This window comes from Meles meles, chromosome 18 (assembly GCF_922984935.1).
Source record: "Meles meles chromosome 18, mMelMel3.1 paternal haplotype, whole genome shotgun sequence".
NCBI lineage: Eukaryota > Metazoa > Chordata > Mammalia > Carnivora > Mustelidae > Meles > Meles meles.
In genome coordinates this window covers 44,150,420-44,167,553 of record NC_060083.1, presented here as the reverse complement: position 1 = coordinate 44,167,553, position 17,134 = coordinate 44,150,420, and the positions used below count along the sequence as shown (strand labels likewise).

General features: G+C 59.2%; 2 protein-coding genes across 5 annotated transcripts; both read left to right on the top strand.

Annotated features, from left to right (window-relative positions):
• Nucleotides 1-7,617, top strand: KAT2A (lysine acetyltransferase 2A). 2 transcript variants are annotated; one of them, XM_045985924.1, is made up of 18 exons: nt 1-396; nt 537-660; nt 1,001-1,146; nt 1,253-1,342; nt 1,631-1,812; nt 1,914-2,105; nt 2,925-3,031; nt 3,219-3,329; nt 3,421-3,557; nt 3,643-3,851; nt 4,023-4,149; nt 5,226-5,336; nt 5,758-5,901; nt 6,202-6,316; nt 6,408-6,444; nt 6,524-6,587; nt 6,704-6,788; nt 6,907-7,617. In XM_045985924.1, the coding sequence occupies exons 1-18, from the start codon at nt 58-60 to the stop codon at nt 7,098-7,100; spliced, it is 2,514 nt and encodes an 837-aa protein (XP_045841880.1). In that variant the 5' UTR covers nt 1-57; the 3' UTR covers nt 7,101-7,617. The 2 variants fall into 2 exon arrangements, with proteins under 2 accessions (XP_045841880.1, XP_045841879.1); XM_045985923.1 differs by having other exon boundaries at nt 3,418-3,557.
• Nucleotides 7,618-8,281: 664 nt separating this feature from the next.
• Nucleotides 8,282-16,543, top strand: DHX58 (DExH-box helicase 58). 3 transcript variants are annotated; one of them, XM_045985927.1, is made up of 13 exons: nt 8,282-8,310; nt 8,630-8,798; nt 8,987-9,188; nt 9,568-9,758; nt 10,451-10,567; nt 11,145-11,271; nt 11,391-11,582; nt 12,171-12,427; nt 12,936-13,085; nt 13,173-13,334; nt 14,022-14,212; nt 15,508-15,604; nt 15,897-16,543. In XM_045985927.1, exons 2-13 carry the CDS (start codon nt 8,631-8,633, stop codon nt 16,080-16,082), a joined length of 2,040 nt encoding a protein of 679 aa, XP_045841883.1. In that variant the 5' UTR covers nt 8,282-8,310; nt 8,630; the 3' UTR covers nt 16,083-16,543. The 3 variants fall into 3 exon arrangements, with proteins under 3 accessions (XP_045841883.1, XP_045841882.1, XP_045841881.1); XM_045985926.1 differs by having other exon boundaries at nt 8,284-8,430; XM_045985925.1 differs by having other exon boundaries at nt 8,284-8,480.
• Nucleotides 16,544-17,134: the final 591 nt, after the last annotated feature.

Sequence of the window (17,134 nt, the reverse complement as noted above, 5' to 3'; positions counted from 1 at the left end):
TGCCCATGCGGCCCTAGGGCTGGGAGCGCCGCGCCGCGCTCCGCTGCGGGGGAGGACATGGCGGAACCTTCCCAGGCCTCGACCCCGGCCCCGGCCACTCAGCCCCGTCCCCTTCAGTCTCCACCCCCTGCCCCAACTCCGACTCCTGCCCCTAGCCCGGCTTCAGCCCCGACTCCGGCTCCCACTCCGGCACCAGCCCCCGCCCCAGCTGCAGCGCCAGCCGGCAGCACAGGGACTGGGGGTCCTGGGGTAGGAAGTGGGGGGACGGGGAGCGGAGGGGATCCGGCTCGACCTGGTCTGAGCCAGCAGCAGCGCGCCAGCCAGAGGAAGGCGCAAGTCCGGGGGCTGCCGCGCGCCAAGAAGCTCGAGAAGCTAGGGGTCTTCTCGGCTTGCAAGGTGGGGGCGGGGCCTGGGGTGAGAAGGGGGCGGGGCTTGGGGCATCCCCAGGCTCGGGTGGGAATGGGGGCAAATCTGTGGCTGGGGATCGGCTCCCCGTCCCCAGTTACAGGGCTGTTGACTGAGTCTTCTGCCTCCAGGCCAATGAAACCTGCAAGTGTAATGGCTGGAAAAACCCCAAGCCCCCCACTGCACCCCGCATGGACCTGCAGCAGCCAGCTGCCAACCTGAGCGAGCTGTGCCGCAGTTGTGAGCACCCCTTGGGTAAGGCAGGTAGTGCCCTTGGAGCTGGGGCGGGGGCAGGTGCTGGGTCCTGCTTGGACGGGATGATTTAAGTGTCAGGAAGCTTTATCTGTGAAACTAAAAATGCCCCCTTAAGGAGGGATTGGGTTGGGAGATGTATTCTCCCAAGGGAAGAGACAGGAAATCTGCCAGCCCAGAAGAGACAGGGTCCACCCAAGGGCTGACGTAGGAGCAGCCCGTCTCATTGCCGGTCACACTGGTTGGAGGGACTTGGGTTGTAAATTGGCTGGTGATGAAGAGGGGCGGGGAGCTCTGGCAATGTGTCCGTTCTTCCCAGCCCTACCACCTATCCGTCTTACAGCTGACCACGTGTCCCACCTGGAGAATGTGTCAGAGGATGAGATCAACCGGTTGCTGGGTATGGTGGTGGATGTGGAGAATCTGTTTATGTCTGTTCACAAAGAGGAGGACACAGACACTAAGCAGGTCTATTTCTACCTCTTCAAGGTGAGTTTCGTCCAAGTGAGCATGAGTGAGCAAAGGAGGCGGGGCTGGGGAGTCTGAAGCTCTGAGCTCCACTGACCTCTATTCCTCCCCCTTCCTCTTCCTCCAGCTCCTGCGGAAATGCATCCTGCAGATGACCCGGCCGGTGGTGGAGGGCTCCCTGGGCAGTCCCCCCTTTGAGAAGCCTAATATTGAGCAGGTGGGGTGAGGGAGTTGGTAAGAGAATTGGGGGCATCTTGGAGGAGTGAGGAGCCTGTGTTCCCCATCCTCTTCAAGCTGAGAACAAGGGACAGGTTCAGAGAAGGGAGGGAGTTTGGGGCTCAAGATGGACATGGGGGTGGAAAGGGGGGCGGCGTTTTTCTTCACTGAGAGCCCCAGAGTGAAAGGTGAGCTTTAGCTCCCCTCAGGAAGGACCAGGTTTTGGGTAAGAGACCCCTGCTGGCTGCTCACATCTCCTTCCTGGTCTTGTGCCCTGCCCACTTCTCAGGGTGTGCTGAACTTTGTGCAGTACAAGTTCAGTCACCTGGCTCCTCGGGAGCGGCAGACGATGTTTGAGCTCTCAAAGATGTTCCTGCTCTGCCTTAACTACTGGAAGCTTGAGACGCCTGCCCAATTTCGGCAGCGGTCTCAGGCAGAGGACGTGGCTACCTACAAGGTCAATTATACCAGGTAGGCCCAGCCAGAGCCAGCGTGGGGGGTGGGGGAAGCCTGGAGGCCCAGCCTGGGTCCAGCACCCCCATTCTCCCTTCCCACCTCCCTGCTGCCCACAGGTGGCTCTGCTACTGCCATGTGCCCCAGAGCTGCGACAGCCTCCCCCGCTACGAGACCACTCACATCTTCGGGCGAAGCCTCCTCCGTTCCATCTTCACGGTGACCCGGCGGCAGTTGCTGGAGAAATTCCGGGTGGAGAAGGACAAGCTGGTGCCTGAGAAGAGGACCCTCATCCTCACCCACTTCCCAAAGTAAGGCTCGTTCTGGCCTATCAGGATTCTGCCCCAAGTTCACATCCTCCCTGTTGTCCCCTTTTTTTCCAGGAAGGCTTCCTGGAGTGGTCTCTCCTTCCCCTGCAGGAGGCTTCTGGGATCTGGGTGTCTACCTGGCAGACTTGTCTGGGGCCCAGTTGTGACTTGCTGGCATTTGCCTTTGCGTGTACTAGTCTGAGAATGGCAGGGACATGGCCCGAGTGCCCACGCCCCTGGTAGATGGGATTCATTGTTTCCCATGGGGCCTGGACACAGGCTCAGAAGCACAGCTCGCCGAGAAACCAGATCTTACTCTTGAGAGGAAACCGATTTCCACTCCCATCATGGTCCTTTCTGTGAGATTTTCCTCTGTTCTGCTACACCTTCCTTTCGTTTTAAACCTGGCTTGTAGCCACCCGGTATAGGAAGCCTCCACTGACTAATGCAGGCCTTTCAGCGCCCCTTCTGCCGCCAGCTGGGACTATGAGGTGGCAGGAGGGGATCCTGAGGCCCCGGGTGACTTGTGCACTTCCCACATAGCTCAGGAAGACACCAGCTCAGACCCTGTCCCCCTGTGCCGCACACCATGGTAGACGGGGCCTCTGTTCTCTGTCTAGATTGTCCTGTTCTGCCTCTGACTAGGGGCTTCTAAGAGGCCGAGGACTGTATCTTCCCCTAGTCTGAAGGCTGTCTCCGTTTTTCGGTTCCATGACAGTCAGGTCTCTCAACCTGCCTCCAGTCCTTCTGGTGTCCGGTCCAGGCTGCTGCCTTGGTTGGAGGACAGAGTTGTGACACAGCCTGTACCCCCCCACCCCACAGATTCCTGTCCATGCTGGAGGAGGAGATCTATGGGGCAAACTCTCCGATCTGGGAGTCTGGCTTCACCATGCCGCCCTCAGAGGGGACACAGCTGGTGCCCAGGCCGGGTACGTGCCCCAGCAGGCTCTGCAGGCTCTTGGCTTCGCCTCCGTGGCAGAGCTCAGCCCTCCGCCGGGAAAAAGCACTGCGGACGGCAGCAGTGGGGACATGCAGGAGGGTGTGTCTGGGGAATCCTTTTTTGGGACCCACCACCACCTCTGACCTCCCCCTATCCCTGATTTCGCTCCCTCTCAGCTACGGTCAGCGCAGCAGTTGTCCCCAGTGCCCCCCTCTTCAGCCCCACCATGGGTGGGGGCAGCAACAGCTCCTTGAGCCTGGATTCCGGAGGGGCTGAGCCCATGCCAGGTGCGTACTTGACCCCTGACCCCTGACTCTCATTTGGCCCCCCTAACCTCTCTTGCTGTCCACCGGAGACCCTGCCAACCTTCCCCAGCAGGTGAGAAGAGGAAGCTCCCAGAGAACCTGACCCTGGAGGATGCCAAGCGGCTCCGCGTCATGGGCGACATCCCCATGGAGCTGGTCAACGAGGTCATGCTCACCATCACCGACCCTGCCGCCATGCTGGGGCCTGAGGTGGGCAGCCTGGCTCGCTACATAGTGTGGGGAGGGAGCTCACCGGCCAGAGGCCGCAGCTCACTCCCTTTCCTCTGGCGCCCAGACGAGCCTGCTGTCAGCCAACGCAGCCCGGGACGAGACAGCCCGCCTGGAGGAGCGCCGCGGCATCATCGAGTTCCACGTCATCGGCAACTCGCTGACACCCAAGGCCAACCGACGGGTGTTGCTCTGGCTTGTGGGGCTGCAGAATGTCTTCTCCCACCAGCTGCCGCGCATGCCCAAGGAGTACATCGCCCGCCTCGTCTTTGACCCGTGCGTCCTCACAAGGGCCCCAGCCCCAGGCACCATGCCTGTCCCCAGCCTGTGGGAATAGTTACTCCTCTGCTTCCAGTTCTAAATACAGACCCGGCCTCCAAGGCTCTAGGGACCTGGGAGGCATTTGGGGATCAGGTAGGGGCCGTGACCTTTCCCCTCTCCCCTTAGGAAGCACAAGACTCTGGCCTTGATCAAGGATGGGCGGGTCATCGGTGGGATCTGCTTCCGCATGTTTCCCACTCAGGGCTTCACAGAGATTGTCTTCTGCGCCGTCACCTCGAATGAGCAGGTCAAGGTGAGTGCCTTGGCCCCAGCCCCAGTTTGCACAGTGGGGAAGCCACAGTCTCCAGTCCCTCTTTCTGTGGCCATTCAGTTCCTCCCAGCCCCACAAGGGGGCGGTTGTCCTTTGGTAACTGTGTTAAGAAAACACTTTAGAGTCCCCAAACCAGTAATGCTCTTATTTTTTTTAAAGGTTTATTTATTTTATATAGAGAGAGTGAGTGAACACATAAGCACACAAGCAGGGAGGGGGCAGAGGGAGAGAATCTCAAGCAGACTCCCTGCTGAGCATAGAGCCCGATGTGGGGCTCGATCTCACAACCCTGAGATCGTGATCTGGGCTGAAATCAGGAGTTGGCCACTTAACCGACTGAGCCACCCAGACACCTCTATCACTAACACTTTTAAATGAACCTGAATTTCTTTCAACACCAGAACATTCACATGTACCGAGGAGTTAATAGTTTTTACACTAGCCTGGTGCTGGGCGATAGTCCTGGGTTCTGTCCTCAGTTGGCATAACAGACCCGCTGGTAGAGTTCCCAGTTCTCCTGGTTTCTGTAAGCCAGATTTGCATGGTGCTGCTTGGTCTTGACCTGTATGGGAGATATTCTCTCTTTAGGGTTCAGATTTGAAATGAGTAGGGCCCTTCTGATGCCTCTTCCCCTTCCCCCCTCACTCTGAGGCCCAGGAACTGGGAACCAGTGACATGGGGACCGCAACTTCCTGGTTGGGATTTCAGTCCTGGCCTTACCATGGCTGGCTGGCTGACTTTGGACACATTTCCTAACATAGTTAACATAGTTGGGTTGCAGGTTTTGGTTTCTTGGGGTTTTTTTCTCTGGGAAATGGAGATAAAAATACTCACCTCGTGGACTGACTTGAGAGGTGGTCTGTAAAGTCCCAGGCACCACACGTGGCCCCAAGTAAGCGCTTAGAAACCCAGTGTCCTTCGCTTTCGCCCCACAAACTCCCGTTCCTCTGCCAGTTGCCTTTCCTCCTCCCTGTCCGGGGTCCCCTGGCTGTCCCCTACCTCCTATGCAGTCTGCTCTCTCCGTCCCCCCTGCTGAGCCCTGCTCCCCTCCCCCGCAGGGCTACGGGACTCACCTGATGAACCACCTGAAGGAGTATCACATCAAACACAACATCCTCTACTTCCTCACCTATGCTGATGAGTATGCCATCGGCTACTTCAAAAAGCAGGTGACCCTTGCCGCAGCCCACGCTTGCCTGCTGCCTGGGGCTGGAGGTCATCCTGTCCAGCCTGCTGGTGGGGATGGGATGGGATGGGAGGGAAGCCTTCCGTGCCCAGCTGCTTGCCTCCCGCTGCCGCCCCAGTGAAGAGTAGGGACCTGTAGGGCAGTCAGGCAGGCTGGAAGAACTGGGAGACTCTTGAGGGTGGGTTGGGAGGGGCAGCTGACCTAGAGCCTGCCCAGGGACAGATTAATTGAGCCCACACGATACAGAGCCCCCCGCCTGCACGCCAGCTACCACAGAAGGTGATCCGGGAACCAGGGAGAAGGGGACACGGCCCACACGGCCCCTCAGGGGGCTTCTGGGGGAAGGGTGATTCAAGTTGGATGGACCTTGCTGGTGGGTCAGGTCCTGACTGTCCACTCCCTAGGGCTTCTCCAAGGACATCAAAGTGCCCAAGAGCCGCTACCTGGGCTACATTAAAGACTATGAGGGTGCCACACTGATGGAGTGTGAGCTGAATCCCCGGATCCCCTACACGGAGCTGTCCCACATCATCAAAAAGCAGAAAGAGGTGTGTGTGTGTGTGTGTGTGTGTGTGTGTGTGTGTGCGTGCGCGCACGCATGCACTCAACCCTGGGACTTTTCATGTGCATGGGGGGTGAGCACACGCGTGTGGATATGTACCACACGTATGTGCACTTGTGAGGTGGGCGTGGGCCAGGATCTTGGTTCTTGCTTTGCCTCTCAGGGAAGTTAGCAGGTGAGGTGCCTGGGCTCAGGGGCAGGGCCTCTGCCTCTGGAGGGTTGCTGCTGCCTCTGGAGGGTTGCTGCTGGGGCTGGATTTGGCCTCTCAGGCCCTGCCTTCCCTCAGATCATCAAGAAGCTGATTGAGCGCAAACAGGCCCAGATCCGAAAGGTGTACCCCGGGCTCAGCTGCTTCAAGGAGGGAGTGAGGCAGATCCCCGTGGAGAGTGTCCCCGGCATTCGTGAGCAGGGGTCTTGGCGGGGGAGGGGGCACCCTGCTGCACGTGTGTTCTCAAATTCTTAGGGATGCTCTCCCCACTCCCCACTTTGCAGGAGAGACGGGCTGGAAGCCACTGGGGAAGGAGAAGGGGTGAGTATTGTGTGGAGGAGGCGGGTGTCAGGGGAGGCAGAAGGACCCAGGGTCTCAGACATGGCATCTCTTGCCCCAGGAAGGAGCTGAAGGATCCAGACCAGCTCTACACAACCCTCAAAAACTTGCTGGCCCAGATCAAGGTGGGGAGACCAGGTTCCCTTCTGGGGGCACCTGCACCAGTGGCTGGGGTGGGTGGTACTCACAAGCTGCGCGGAGGGCACAGTGGGCCTGGCTCCAGCTCGGCTTTCCTCTCCAGTCACACCCCAGTGCCTGGCCCTTCATGGAGCCTGTGAAGAAGGCGGAAGCCCCTGACTACTACGAGGTCATCCGCTTCCCTATCGGTGAGGACGCTTCATTCTCGCCCCCCAAACCTGCCCCTGCTCCTGCCTTCCCTGGACCCCACGGCCCTGCTCTCGCCAGCCTCTTAAAGGTGTGTGCCCTTACGTCCCGCCGCCCCAGACCTCAAGACCATGACCGAGCGACTGCGCAGCCGCTATTACGTCACCCGCAAGCTCTTCGTGGCCGACCTGCAGCGGGTCATCGCCAACTGCCGCGAGTACAACCCCCCAGACAGCGAGTACTGCCGCTGCGCCAGCGCCCTGGAGAAGTTCTTCTACTTCAAACTCAAGGAGGGGGGGCTCATTGACAAGTAGTCTCCGGCTTTGGACCGCAGCCTTGACCTGGAATGTCTCCACCTCGGGTTCTGATCCGATGGCCAGGGGCGGCCCTGGCAGCCTGGTGCCTCTCAGCTCTGGACGCTCCAGCCCCTGGAACTGCGGGTTCCCCTCCACCTGCACACACAGCTTTCGTTGTATCTGACCTTGGGGAGGGGTCTCCTGGGTCCGGGGCTCAGCCCCTCCCAAGTGGCTGCTGGCCAGAGGATAAGCCCTGACCATCGCGAGTGGCCCCACAGCCCTGTCCCCACAGAGCCGTGGAGTCTTGGAGTCCTGGGCCTGACTCAGCCCATTGTTTCCTGGAGGGTGGGGACTGCACGTCTTAGTGTGGGGGAGGGGCTTCAGTGTTTGAAGTTCAACTGGGACTGGATGGGCCCTGCCTCACCCCTCACCCTGCACTGTTCTGTCTGTCCCCCAGGGGTGGGAGGCCCGGGGACCTTTCATTTCCTGGCATTAATCCCTCAGAGGGAACAATAAAGCTCTTTTTTTTTTTTTTCCTCTGTGTGATTGTTTCTTTGGTAGGGTCCCCAACCTTGGCAGGTTGACCCCGTTTCTGCCTGGACCTCCTGCAGAAGTGCATCTATTAAGGCTCAGATGGATGGAGCACCTGGGGGGGCTCAGTCGGTTAAGTGTCTGCCTTCCCCTCTAGTCATGATCTGGGGGTTCTGGGATCGACCCCCGTTCTCAGCGGGGAGCCTGCTTCTCCCTGTTCCTCTGCCAGTCCCCCTGCTCCTGCTTTCTGGCATGTCCTCTCTAAGTACACTCTTTAAAAATTCCGCTGGTGCAGGGGCCAGCCTCCTGCCTAGTCACGTGTCCCTGCAGTGATGACACCTGTCGGCTGCAGCCCCCACTTCTCCCTGCTCCTGGCTGCTCCTGGTCCAGGTGTGGGGGCTGCAGGGGTCCCAGTCTCCACCTGGCCGCCTTGGCCTGGGTCTACATGGTTACAGCTGGCTCGAAAGGCGTGGGGTGGGGGTGGGGTGGCTGAGACTCCGCTGTTGGGGAAGGGACCAGCAGGACCCAGGAGGAGTGAAAGGGTACTTTCCTGCAGCTTTGCTGGAGGGGGAAAGGGGAAAGGGGGAAGGGAGATTGCTAAGGCTGAACTGTGCCGGAGCTGACTCCTCCCTCAGTTTCAGTTTCTGTTTTCGATTTCTGCTCAGCCCAGGGGCACCGGCACCGACATCCGGCTAAGGTAAGCCGGCCCTCGGCTTCGGCTTCTGCAGGTGTATGCCGGCATCGACATCCGGCTAAGCTAAGCCGGCCCTCGGCTTCGGCAGGTGTTGTAGATAAGACCCGACAGGGCGGAAGTCAGGTAGAGTTTGTGTTACTTCTGCCTCCTGTCTCGGCCAGATCAGTTTCCAGGTAGATCCCTTCCCTGCCCTGCCCCACCTCCCTCAAGCGGGGATGGGGTGGTCTGGGCCGTAGACTGGGCTCTCCAGGAGCCGAGGGAGGAGGTGGGGGTTGAGAGGGGGCTGGGTGGGCCGGGGGTCAGAGTCTCCTTCCATTCTCAGGATGGAGCTGCGACCCTACCAGTGGGAGGTGATCATGCCTGCCCTGGAGGGCAAGAATATCATCATGTGGCTGCCCACGGGGGCTGGGAAGACCCGGGCGGCTGCGTACGTGGCCAAGAGGCATCTGGAGACTGTGGACAGAGCCAAGGTCGTGGTACTGGTCAACAGGGTGAGTAGCCCACACTCCCCTCGGTGGGGTCTCAGCTCCTCAGGTGTCCCCAGAGCCCGTCCGGAACATCTGGGGCTGCCATGGCCACCTCTAAGCTCACCTGCCTTTTCTCCCATTCCTGTCCCCAGCCCAGTCCTGGGGGGGTCACCCGTCCAGCTTCCTGCCCTCACCTCATTCTCCGTCCGCAGGTGCACCTGGTGAGCCAGCATTGTGAGGAGTTCAGCCGCATGCTGGACAGACGCTGGGCCATTGTAACCCTGAGCGGGGACATGGGGCCACGAGCTGGCTTTGGCCACCTGGCCCGGAGCCATGACCTGATCATCTGCACAGCGGAGCTGCTCCAGATGGCGCTGACCAGCCCCGAGGAGGAGGAGCACGTGGAACTCAATGGTGAGGGCTGTGAGCGAGGGCCAAGGGTACGCACCAGAGGCAGCCTACCTGCTGCCCCCAGGACACCCCTTCCAGTAAAGCTGCGGGACATTTGGTGGGAGTGAGGGGTTCCCCATTCACCATACACCCTCGTGGAAGTCAGCCTGGCTATAGTGTGGGATCTGCGGCAAGTCCCCCCAGTCACCCCCACTGAGCCTCAGTTGACTAACGTGTAAAATGAAGGTAAGTCACCCCTGCCTAGGCTGCTCTCCGGAGCCCCGGTGCAAGTTGAGAAAGGAGGAGGGAGAGAAACGACCTGTGGGGGCTGCATTCAGAACAGCTTATGGGGGAGGAAGGGCTTTGCAGGTGTAGGTCACAGCCTTGCCCCTTGTGTCCCCAGCCTTCTCCCTGCTCGTGGTGGATGAGTGTCACCACACGCACAAAGACACGGTCTACAATGCCATCCTGAGCCGGTACTTAGAGCATAAACTCCAGAGGACACGGCCCCTGCCCCAGGTGCTGGGGCTCACAGCCTCCCCAGGCACCGGCGGGGCCTCCACGCTCAAGAGGGCCATCGACCACATCCTGCAGGTCAGCTTGGCCCCCCCGTGGCCCTGCCCCTACCAGAGCCCCCCCACCCCCGCCACCTGCCCCGTGCCCTCCCCAGCACACAAGCTCCAGCCTCCAGTGGCTTCTCACTGTGTTTAGATTAGACTCTGCCGTCTCTATCCTGGCTTACAAAAGTTCCATGGACCCAGCCGGCCTCTCCAACCTTGTTTCTGGTACCCTCCCCTCACGCCTACTCTACCAGCCTTCTCTCTGGATCTTGAGCATATCAGGTCCTTCTCAGGACCTTTGTGCTCGCTGTTCCTTTTGCCCAGAATGCCCTTCCCCCTGCACTTGACCTGTCTGGCTCCTTCTTGTCACTCAGGGAACAGCTTAATGTCACTGCCTCAGAGCCTTCCCTGATCACCCTCACTGCACCCTATCATGCCATCCAATTTTATTGTCTTCAGACAATACTGCCCGAAACCCTCCCATTCTGCTATGCTTCACTGGCTTATCATCTGTCTCCTCAACTCCAAAATAAGACTCTTGGATCCCCACTACCTACAACAGCCCTGGGCATGGAACAGGCGAGAAATACATATTTGTTGAGGAAGTGAATCCCCACTTCCGGTGGCCCTGCTCCAGGGCCGCTGGGACCTCACCAGTCTCAGAGTTCTGTCCACTGTCCTCACGGAACTCTTCCCATTCGAGTGAACCCTTTTGTCTTTACCCAGCTCTGTGCCAACCTGGACACATGGCGCATCATGTCACCGCAGACCTACCGTCCCCAGCTGCAAGAGCTCAGGCCTCAGCCCTGCAAACAGTACAACCTCTGCCACAGGCGCACCCAGGTGAGTGGGGGGAGGGGGGGAGAGGGGCGATGTGGGGGGCGTCTGGTGTGAAGTTAGGGCACCTGGCCTTGAGCCCTGACTCCACCCGCTGAAGCTCTGGGACTTCCAGGTACTTGCTTATTTCTCTGAGCCTCTATTTGTCCGTTGTGTGAAATGGGGAAGCTCCAGCCGGTGCCCACAGCCTGCTGTTTGACTCCCTGATGCCTCCGTGGGCATCTGTAGAAACCCTGTGGAATGCTTTGCAAACCCTACACCTCGGGCTGAGGCTCTCTCCTGCGGTGTAGACGCTGTCTGGCTGGCGTCTGCTAGGACAGGGCTGCATAAGGACTGTCCCCGGGCCAGAGGTCAAGGGCACGCAAGAGGTGGAGGCAGAGCAGGACCCCAGCCTCCAGCGGGGACTCCCTCCTTCATATCCCAGCAGGCTTCTCTCTGGAGCGCCCTTCTCAAACAACGACCTGGCGGCAGGAGCCATGCGGCTTCAAGCGCAGATCAGCGCCCCCACTGGGTGCTCACGGCTCCCCCCTGCCCCCTCTCCCCCTGATGTATGGGAATCCCTTCACGCCCTCTTCCCATCCAGGACCCATTTGGGGACACACTGAAGAAACTCATGGACCAAATCCACAACCGCCTGGAGATGCTCGAGTTGAGCCGGGACTTCGGGACGCAGAATTACGAGCAGCAGGTGGTGGAGCTGAGCCAGGCTGGTGAGAGGGGGGCGGTCGGCGCGGAGGGCCAGGGGGCGGAGTCTAGGCGAGAGCAGGCCTGGAGGGGCGTGGCCGCTCAGACCCTGAGGCCTTCCCCCGGCCCCCAATCCCGCCCGCAGCGGCCGAGGCCGGGCTCCAGGAGCGCCGGGTCTACGCTCTTCACCTGCGGCGCTACAACGATGCGCTGCTCATCCACGACACGGTCCGTGCTGTGGACGCCCTGGACTGGCTGCGGGATTTCTACGACAAGGAGCGCGCCACGAAGACCCAGATCCTGCAGGCCGAGCGCTGGCTGCTGGCGCTGTTCGATGGTGAGGCCCGCGGGAACTGGACTAGACGGGACCCCGGCGCCAACGCAGGGTGGCAAGGGGCCAGCGAGGGTACTGGGGCCCTGTTTTTCTAACTGAGAGTCAAGGACCTGGATAGGACAAAAGATGTATGCCCTCATTTGTAAAGGTTTGTATAGACATGAAAACGAATTCGTTTAGTTGGGGGACTGTCTCTTGAAAGTCTGGGGTGTTGTGATACCTTGAAGCTGGGAAAGGGAGGTGGTCAGCGAGTGGCATTTAAGGCAAGAGGCCTCAGCAAGCCTGAGGGGCGGGGCAAGGACCTTTCTGAACACAGACACCTGAGGTTGAGTTAACCCTGGGTAGCAGAGATCAGAGATGTGTCTGCAAAGAATTCTGTACTGTAGGCCCCTGGTGTCAGGTTGGGTGGGTGGGCAGAGCGCGTCCTTGAGTGTTGTCTTGGGCCCTTCAGGGGGAATCAGGAGCAGATAGCCTCAGGCTCCCTCTGCACCCACAGTCCTGTCCCTGTGAGCCACACCCTCTCCCACCCTGCCCTGCCCTGCCCACCTCCAGGCCTGATGCCTGTGCCTCTGTTTTGGGCCTTTCTGGCAGATTACAAGAATGAGCTGGCCCACCTGGCAACACATAGCCCGGAGAACCCCAAACTGGAGATGCTAGAGCAGATCCTGCGGGAGCAGTTTGGGGGCAGCGACGACAGCCCCCGGGGCATCATCTTCACGCAGACCCGCCAGAGCGTCCACTCCCTCCTGCTCTGGCTCCAGCAGCAGCCGGGCCTGCAGACCATGGACATCAGGGCTGACCTGCTGATCGGGGCAGGGAACAGCAGCCAGAACACCCATATGACCCAGGTGTGGGCTTTGAGGAGAGGAGCCAGCACTGGGGGGGTTCTTAGGGGAGGGGGGTGGGGATAGAGTCTTCAAGGAGCTGTGGGGGCCTGGTTTCCCCAGGTAGAAGGCAGAGAACAGGGGGAGAGGGGTGCATCCTGAGATCCCCGGTACTGAGGGTTTTCCTAGTTTGGGGGTCCCTGGGCACAGAGAGGCTGACGCTTGGGGAATCTGCAGGGAAGGAGGTGAGTGGTGTTTTCAGGACAGAGGATCAGAGGTCTGGAGTCCCTTGCTGGAGAAGAATAGGTCCTGAGACCTCCTACCATAGACAGGTGGGGGCCCTTAAGAGTCTGTAGGGGAGGCAGGGGTTAGGTGGTCGGTCACCTGGCAAGACGGGCAAGATGCTAGGGGTTAGCAGTGGAGACTCAGGCTCCCTCGGAAAAGGGGCAAACTCTTGAACCAGGTGATGCTGGGCCGCAGGAGGGCAGGCAAACCACTTGGCGCCCATCCTCTTGCTCCTCCCCCACCCCAGAGAGACCAGCAAGAAGTGATCCGGAAGTTCCGGACTGGCACCCTGAACCTTCTGGTGGCCACGAGTGTGGCGGAAGAGGGACTAGACATCCCCCAGTGCAACGTGGTGGTGCGCTACGGGCTCCTGACCAATGAGATCTCCATGGTTCAGGTGCGCAAACCCTGTGTTGCCAACAGCCCTCAAAGGTCCTCGTGGGACCACAGGCCCACTCAAGCCGCGCCCAATCTCCTCCCTCAGGCCAGGGGCCGCGCCCGGGCTGGTCAGAGCATATACTCGTTTGTGGCAACCCAAGGCAGTCGGGAGCTGCGGCGGGAGCTGACCAATGAGGTGCTGGAGAAGCTGATGGAGCGGGCTGTGGCTGCTGTGCAGGAGATGGACGAGGCCGAGTACCAGGCCAAGGTCTGGGTGGTCGGTACAGTGTGCGGGCTGGGGGTGGGGGCTGAGGGCACTCCGCCTGGAAGGCCTCTGGCTGCATGTGCACACACGCCCCTGCTCCCCCTTTCCTGGGGACTAATGTGGCCCACCTGGGAACGTTTGAATGGCAGGGAGGGTAGAGGCCAAGGCTGCGGCTTCCTGGGAAGGCAATGGCTCTTCTCCAAGATGCCGTGTCACCAAATACTTCATGTATCTGTGAGGGCTGCCTTACAGTGCTTCCGGCACCAGGCTTGGGGGGGAACAAACAAAGACATGTGCACAAAATAAGCCCAGAACCAGGACTTACATCATTTTCCTCTGAGGCAGGGTCACCATCGTCCAACCTCACTCAGGACGGTCCCTGTGGACCCCTGTCATCCCAGCATAATTATTAGTGGTGCCCCATGTTACGTCAAAGAAGCAGCTTTGCACAAAATCCTCCATAGAGGGGGCAGAGACTCGGCAACCAGAGCTCACTCTGCTCCCAGCATTGCCCCTGGTCCATATTCTTTTTCTCCACAGAGCTGCTTCTTGAAGCTCTAGGGAGGGTGGAGGGAAGTCCCTTCTGGGTACTAATGATCTGAGGTCTTCGGGAGCCCTTAGACCCTGAGAGGGTTCCAGGGGTCAGGCCTGTGAGGCCCCAGCTCTGCCCGGTGTCCCCTCTGACCCCAGATCCGGGACCTGCAACGGGGCGCTCTGGTCAAGCGGGCGGCCCGGGCAGCCCAGCGGGAGAGTCAGCGGCAGCAGTTCTCGGCCGAGGAGGTACAGCTCCTCTGTGTCAACTGCATGGTGGCCGTGGGCCATGGGAGTGACCTGCGGAAGGTGGAGGACGCCCACCACGTCAACGTGAACCCCAACTTCTCGTGAGGCCAGGGGAAGGGGCTGGCGGGATGAGAGGGAGGGAGGGGCGTGATGGGGGACCGAGAACGCCTCCCATCCAGACCGTGCCCTGAGAGTTTGGGAGCTGAAAGGGCATTTTTTTTTTTTTAAAGATTTTATTTGTTTATTTGACAGGCAGAGATCACAAGTAGGCAGAGAGGCAGGCAGAGAGAGAGAAGGAAGCAGGCTTCCTGCTGAGCAGAGAGCCCACGTGGGGCTCGATCCCAGAACCCTGGGATCATGACCTGAGCTGAAGGCAGAGGCTTTAACCCACTGAGCCACCCAGGTGCCCCTGAAAGGGCATTTTTGACAAGTACCGAGTCTGTATTTTCAAGCGGCTAGCTAGACAGGTTTTATCACGGCCCCATTTCGCATGTAGGCAAACAGAGGCTCAGAGAGGCAGAGTGACTTGTCCGGGCTCCCATGGCCACTGGGTGGTCGGGCAGGCACTGGAGTTCAGGACACCAAATGCTGAGAGGCCACGAACTGGGCTCCCCCCCGCCCCCACCCCCCATCCAGTCCCACCTACTCTGAAGACAGAGGGACTGCTTGTCCCTGAACCATCACCCTCTCATCCTCTGTCCCCTTGAGGGTGACCTTCCCCCATCCTCCATCCGTCCATCCATCCGTTCATTAAGTATTTACTAGGGAGCCCCTGAGTGCCAGGCCCCTGGGTCAAGGATCTGCACACCAGGTCCTCTCATTTAAGGAGGCAGCATTTTAATGAGGTCTTGTAGGACGGATCAGGCTGGAAGCGGGGATGAGCCCAGGCGGGGATGATGTGCCAACACTGCCTCTGGCTGGCTCGTGTGGGAAGGACTGTGAAGGATGAGACTCCGAAGAAGAGAGGCTGGCCGGGGGAGAGCTGTGAAGTTCAGGCCTGAAAGTCTGGCCTTTGTCCCATAGGCAGAGAGGAGTCTTGGGTGGATTTTGAGCAAGGGAGTGTCAAGGTCAGATTTACATTTTTAGAAGATCACCCTGGCAGTTGGCGGAAGGATGGTGTGGGTTGGGAGTGATGAATTGGGATGGAAAGGTGAAGCAGCTGGGAGATGACCCGGGGGTGGGGAGGGGCGGCGGTTAGAATCATCTGGGTGTATAGTGCTGAGGCCTGAACCCGAGCAGAGGGCATGCAATGAGGCTGCACAGGCAGAACTTACCGGAGGGCAGAGCTCCAGGCTCTGCGGAGTCTCTGTGCCTCTTGGCAGGCAGAAGAGCTCGAGGCCCAGGTGGAGGCCCAGCAAGCAGCAGGGCACGAGGACTGACTCCCATTCCTCTCCAGGATCTACTACAGTGTCTCCCGGGGGGCTGTGGTCATTGACAGAACCTTCAAGGACTGGAAGCCTGGGGGTACCATTCACTGCAGGAACTGTGGGGAGGTAAGAGTTCGGGCCTTGGCCCTTAATTCCAGTCTTCAGAATCCCTAGTCTGAGAAAGGAGGCCCAGCCTTCTGCCATCAGGACACCCTCCTGCTCCGCCCCAGGAGCCCCCAGTTGGAGGAGAAGGGTTGAACTGCTTGCTTAGGGAGCCCATGATGTGATTGCGGAGACAGCTCTGAGGTGGGAGACACAGGCCCTGCATTCACGGATCCCCCACCTTGAGGAGAGAAGCCCAGTCTGAGGACAGTGACCCCCCCCCCCCCCAGTCCAGCCTTCCCTGTTCCGTCCTCAGGCCTGGGGTCTGCAGATGATCTACAAGTCAGTGAAGCTGCCGGCGCTCCGGGTCCGCAGCATGCTTCTACAGACGCCCCGGGGGAGAGTCCAGGCCAAGAAGTGGTCCCGCGTGCCCTTCCCAGTGCCTGACTTCGACTACCTGCAGCACTGCGCCCAGAACCTGGCCGACCTCTCCTTGAACTGAGCCCCTTGTCACTGCAGTGCCCACCTCAGCCTGCAGGGGGCAGGAGAGTCCGCAGCAGCCACTGTCTTCCCCGTAGAAAGCTTGGGGCCAAGCTCCTCCAGCCTGAGTCGTCAACTTGGGGGTGCCATGCTGACAGCCACAGAGGAACCCGGGGCGCCCAAGCTGGCTCAGACTCCCACACTGAAGAAGCAACTCGGGGACCACAGCTCGGCCCCAAGCCCCCCTTGCACCCACAGATACTCAAATGCACTGGATGGAGGCAGGGGTTGGGGGGAAACAGGCAGGAAGCTGGCCACACTCTACGTAACGAACACGGTTTCCCTTGACTCCTTGACATTCCTTCGCCTCTATTTTTTGAGGCTCCTCATAAATTGAAAATAAACTAGTAGAAAATTGCTATAGAAAAGATGTGGTGGGGTGTCTGGGTGGCTCAGTGGGTTAAGCATCTACCTTCAACTCAGGTCATGATCTCATGGTCCTGGGATCAAGCCCCACCTAGGGCTCTCTGCTCAGCAGGGAGCCTGCTTCTCCCCTCTCTTCCCCACTCATGTTCTCTCTTGCTATCTTGGACTCTCTCAAATACATAAAATCTTTAAAAAAAAAAAAGATGTATTTAAAAAATAGATCTGTCAAGGTATAATTGACATAAAATACACTACATATTCATAGTGTACAGCTTGATAAATTTTAACCTATCCTCCACAATCAAAATAATGAACATAGCCATCACCCTTAAAAGTTTCCTCATTCCCAAGTAACCCCTCCCCAGCCCTGATCTGCTTCATGGTCTATTTTTAATGTTAAAGTTGTTTTGTTTTTAACCACTCCTCTTTATGGTTCCCATGTAACATTATTTGGAGAGAGCATCACAAGTTTAAATTTGAGAGCCATCCAGAAGGTGAGGCTCCCCTCTGCCCCCTCCACCTCCTTAGAGGCTCTAACCCCAGCAGCGTCCCCTCCGTCTTCCCCTAACCCCCAGGTCACCTCCCTGGGCTGGGGAGAGGCTGAGGTCCAGGACTGCAGGCATGGTGCTCAGGTAGGCATGGGAGTGG

Bases quoted from the DNA above. Each gene is read 5' to 3' on its own strand.
- DHX58 (XM_045985927.1), top strand. From the start codon at position 8,631: ATGGAGCTGCGACCCTACCAGTGGGAGGTGATCATGCCTGCCCTGGAG. The intron at 10,568-11,144 runs GTGAGTGGGGGG...CTTCCCATCCAG, and splicing joins TCTGCCACAGGCGCACCCAG to GACCCATTTGGGGACACACT. The intron at 13,335-14,021 runs GTCTGGGTGGTC...CTCTGACCCCAG, and splicing joins AGGCCGAGTACCAGGCCAAG to ATCCGGGACCTGCAACGGGG.
- KAT2A (XM_045985923.1), top strand. From the start codon at position 58: ATGGCGGAACCTTCCCAGGCCTCGACCCCGGCCCCGGCCACTCAGCCC. The intron at 1,813-1,913 runs GTAGGCCCAGCC...TGCTGCCCACAG, and splicing joins TACAAGGTCAATTATACCAG to GTGGCTCTGCTACTGCCATG. The intron at 3,558-3,642 runs GTGGGCAGCCTG...TCTGGCGCCCAG, and splicing joins CCGCCATGCTGGGGCCTGAG to ACGAGCCTGCTGTCAGCCAA.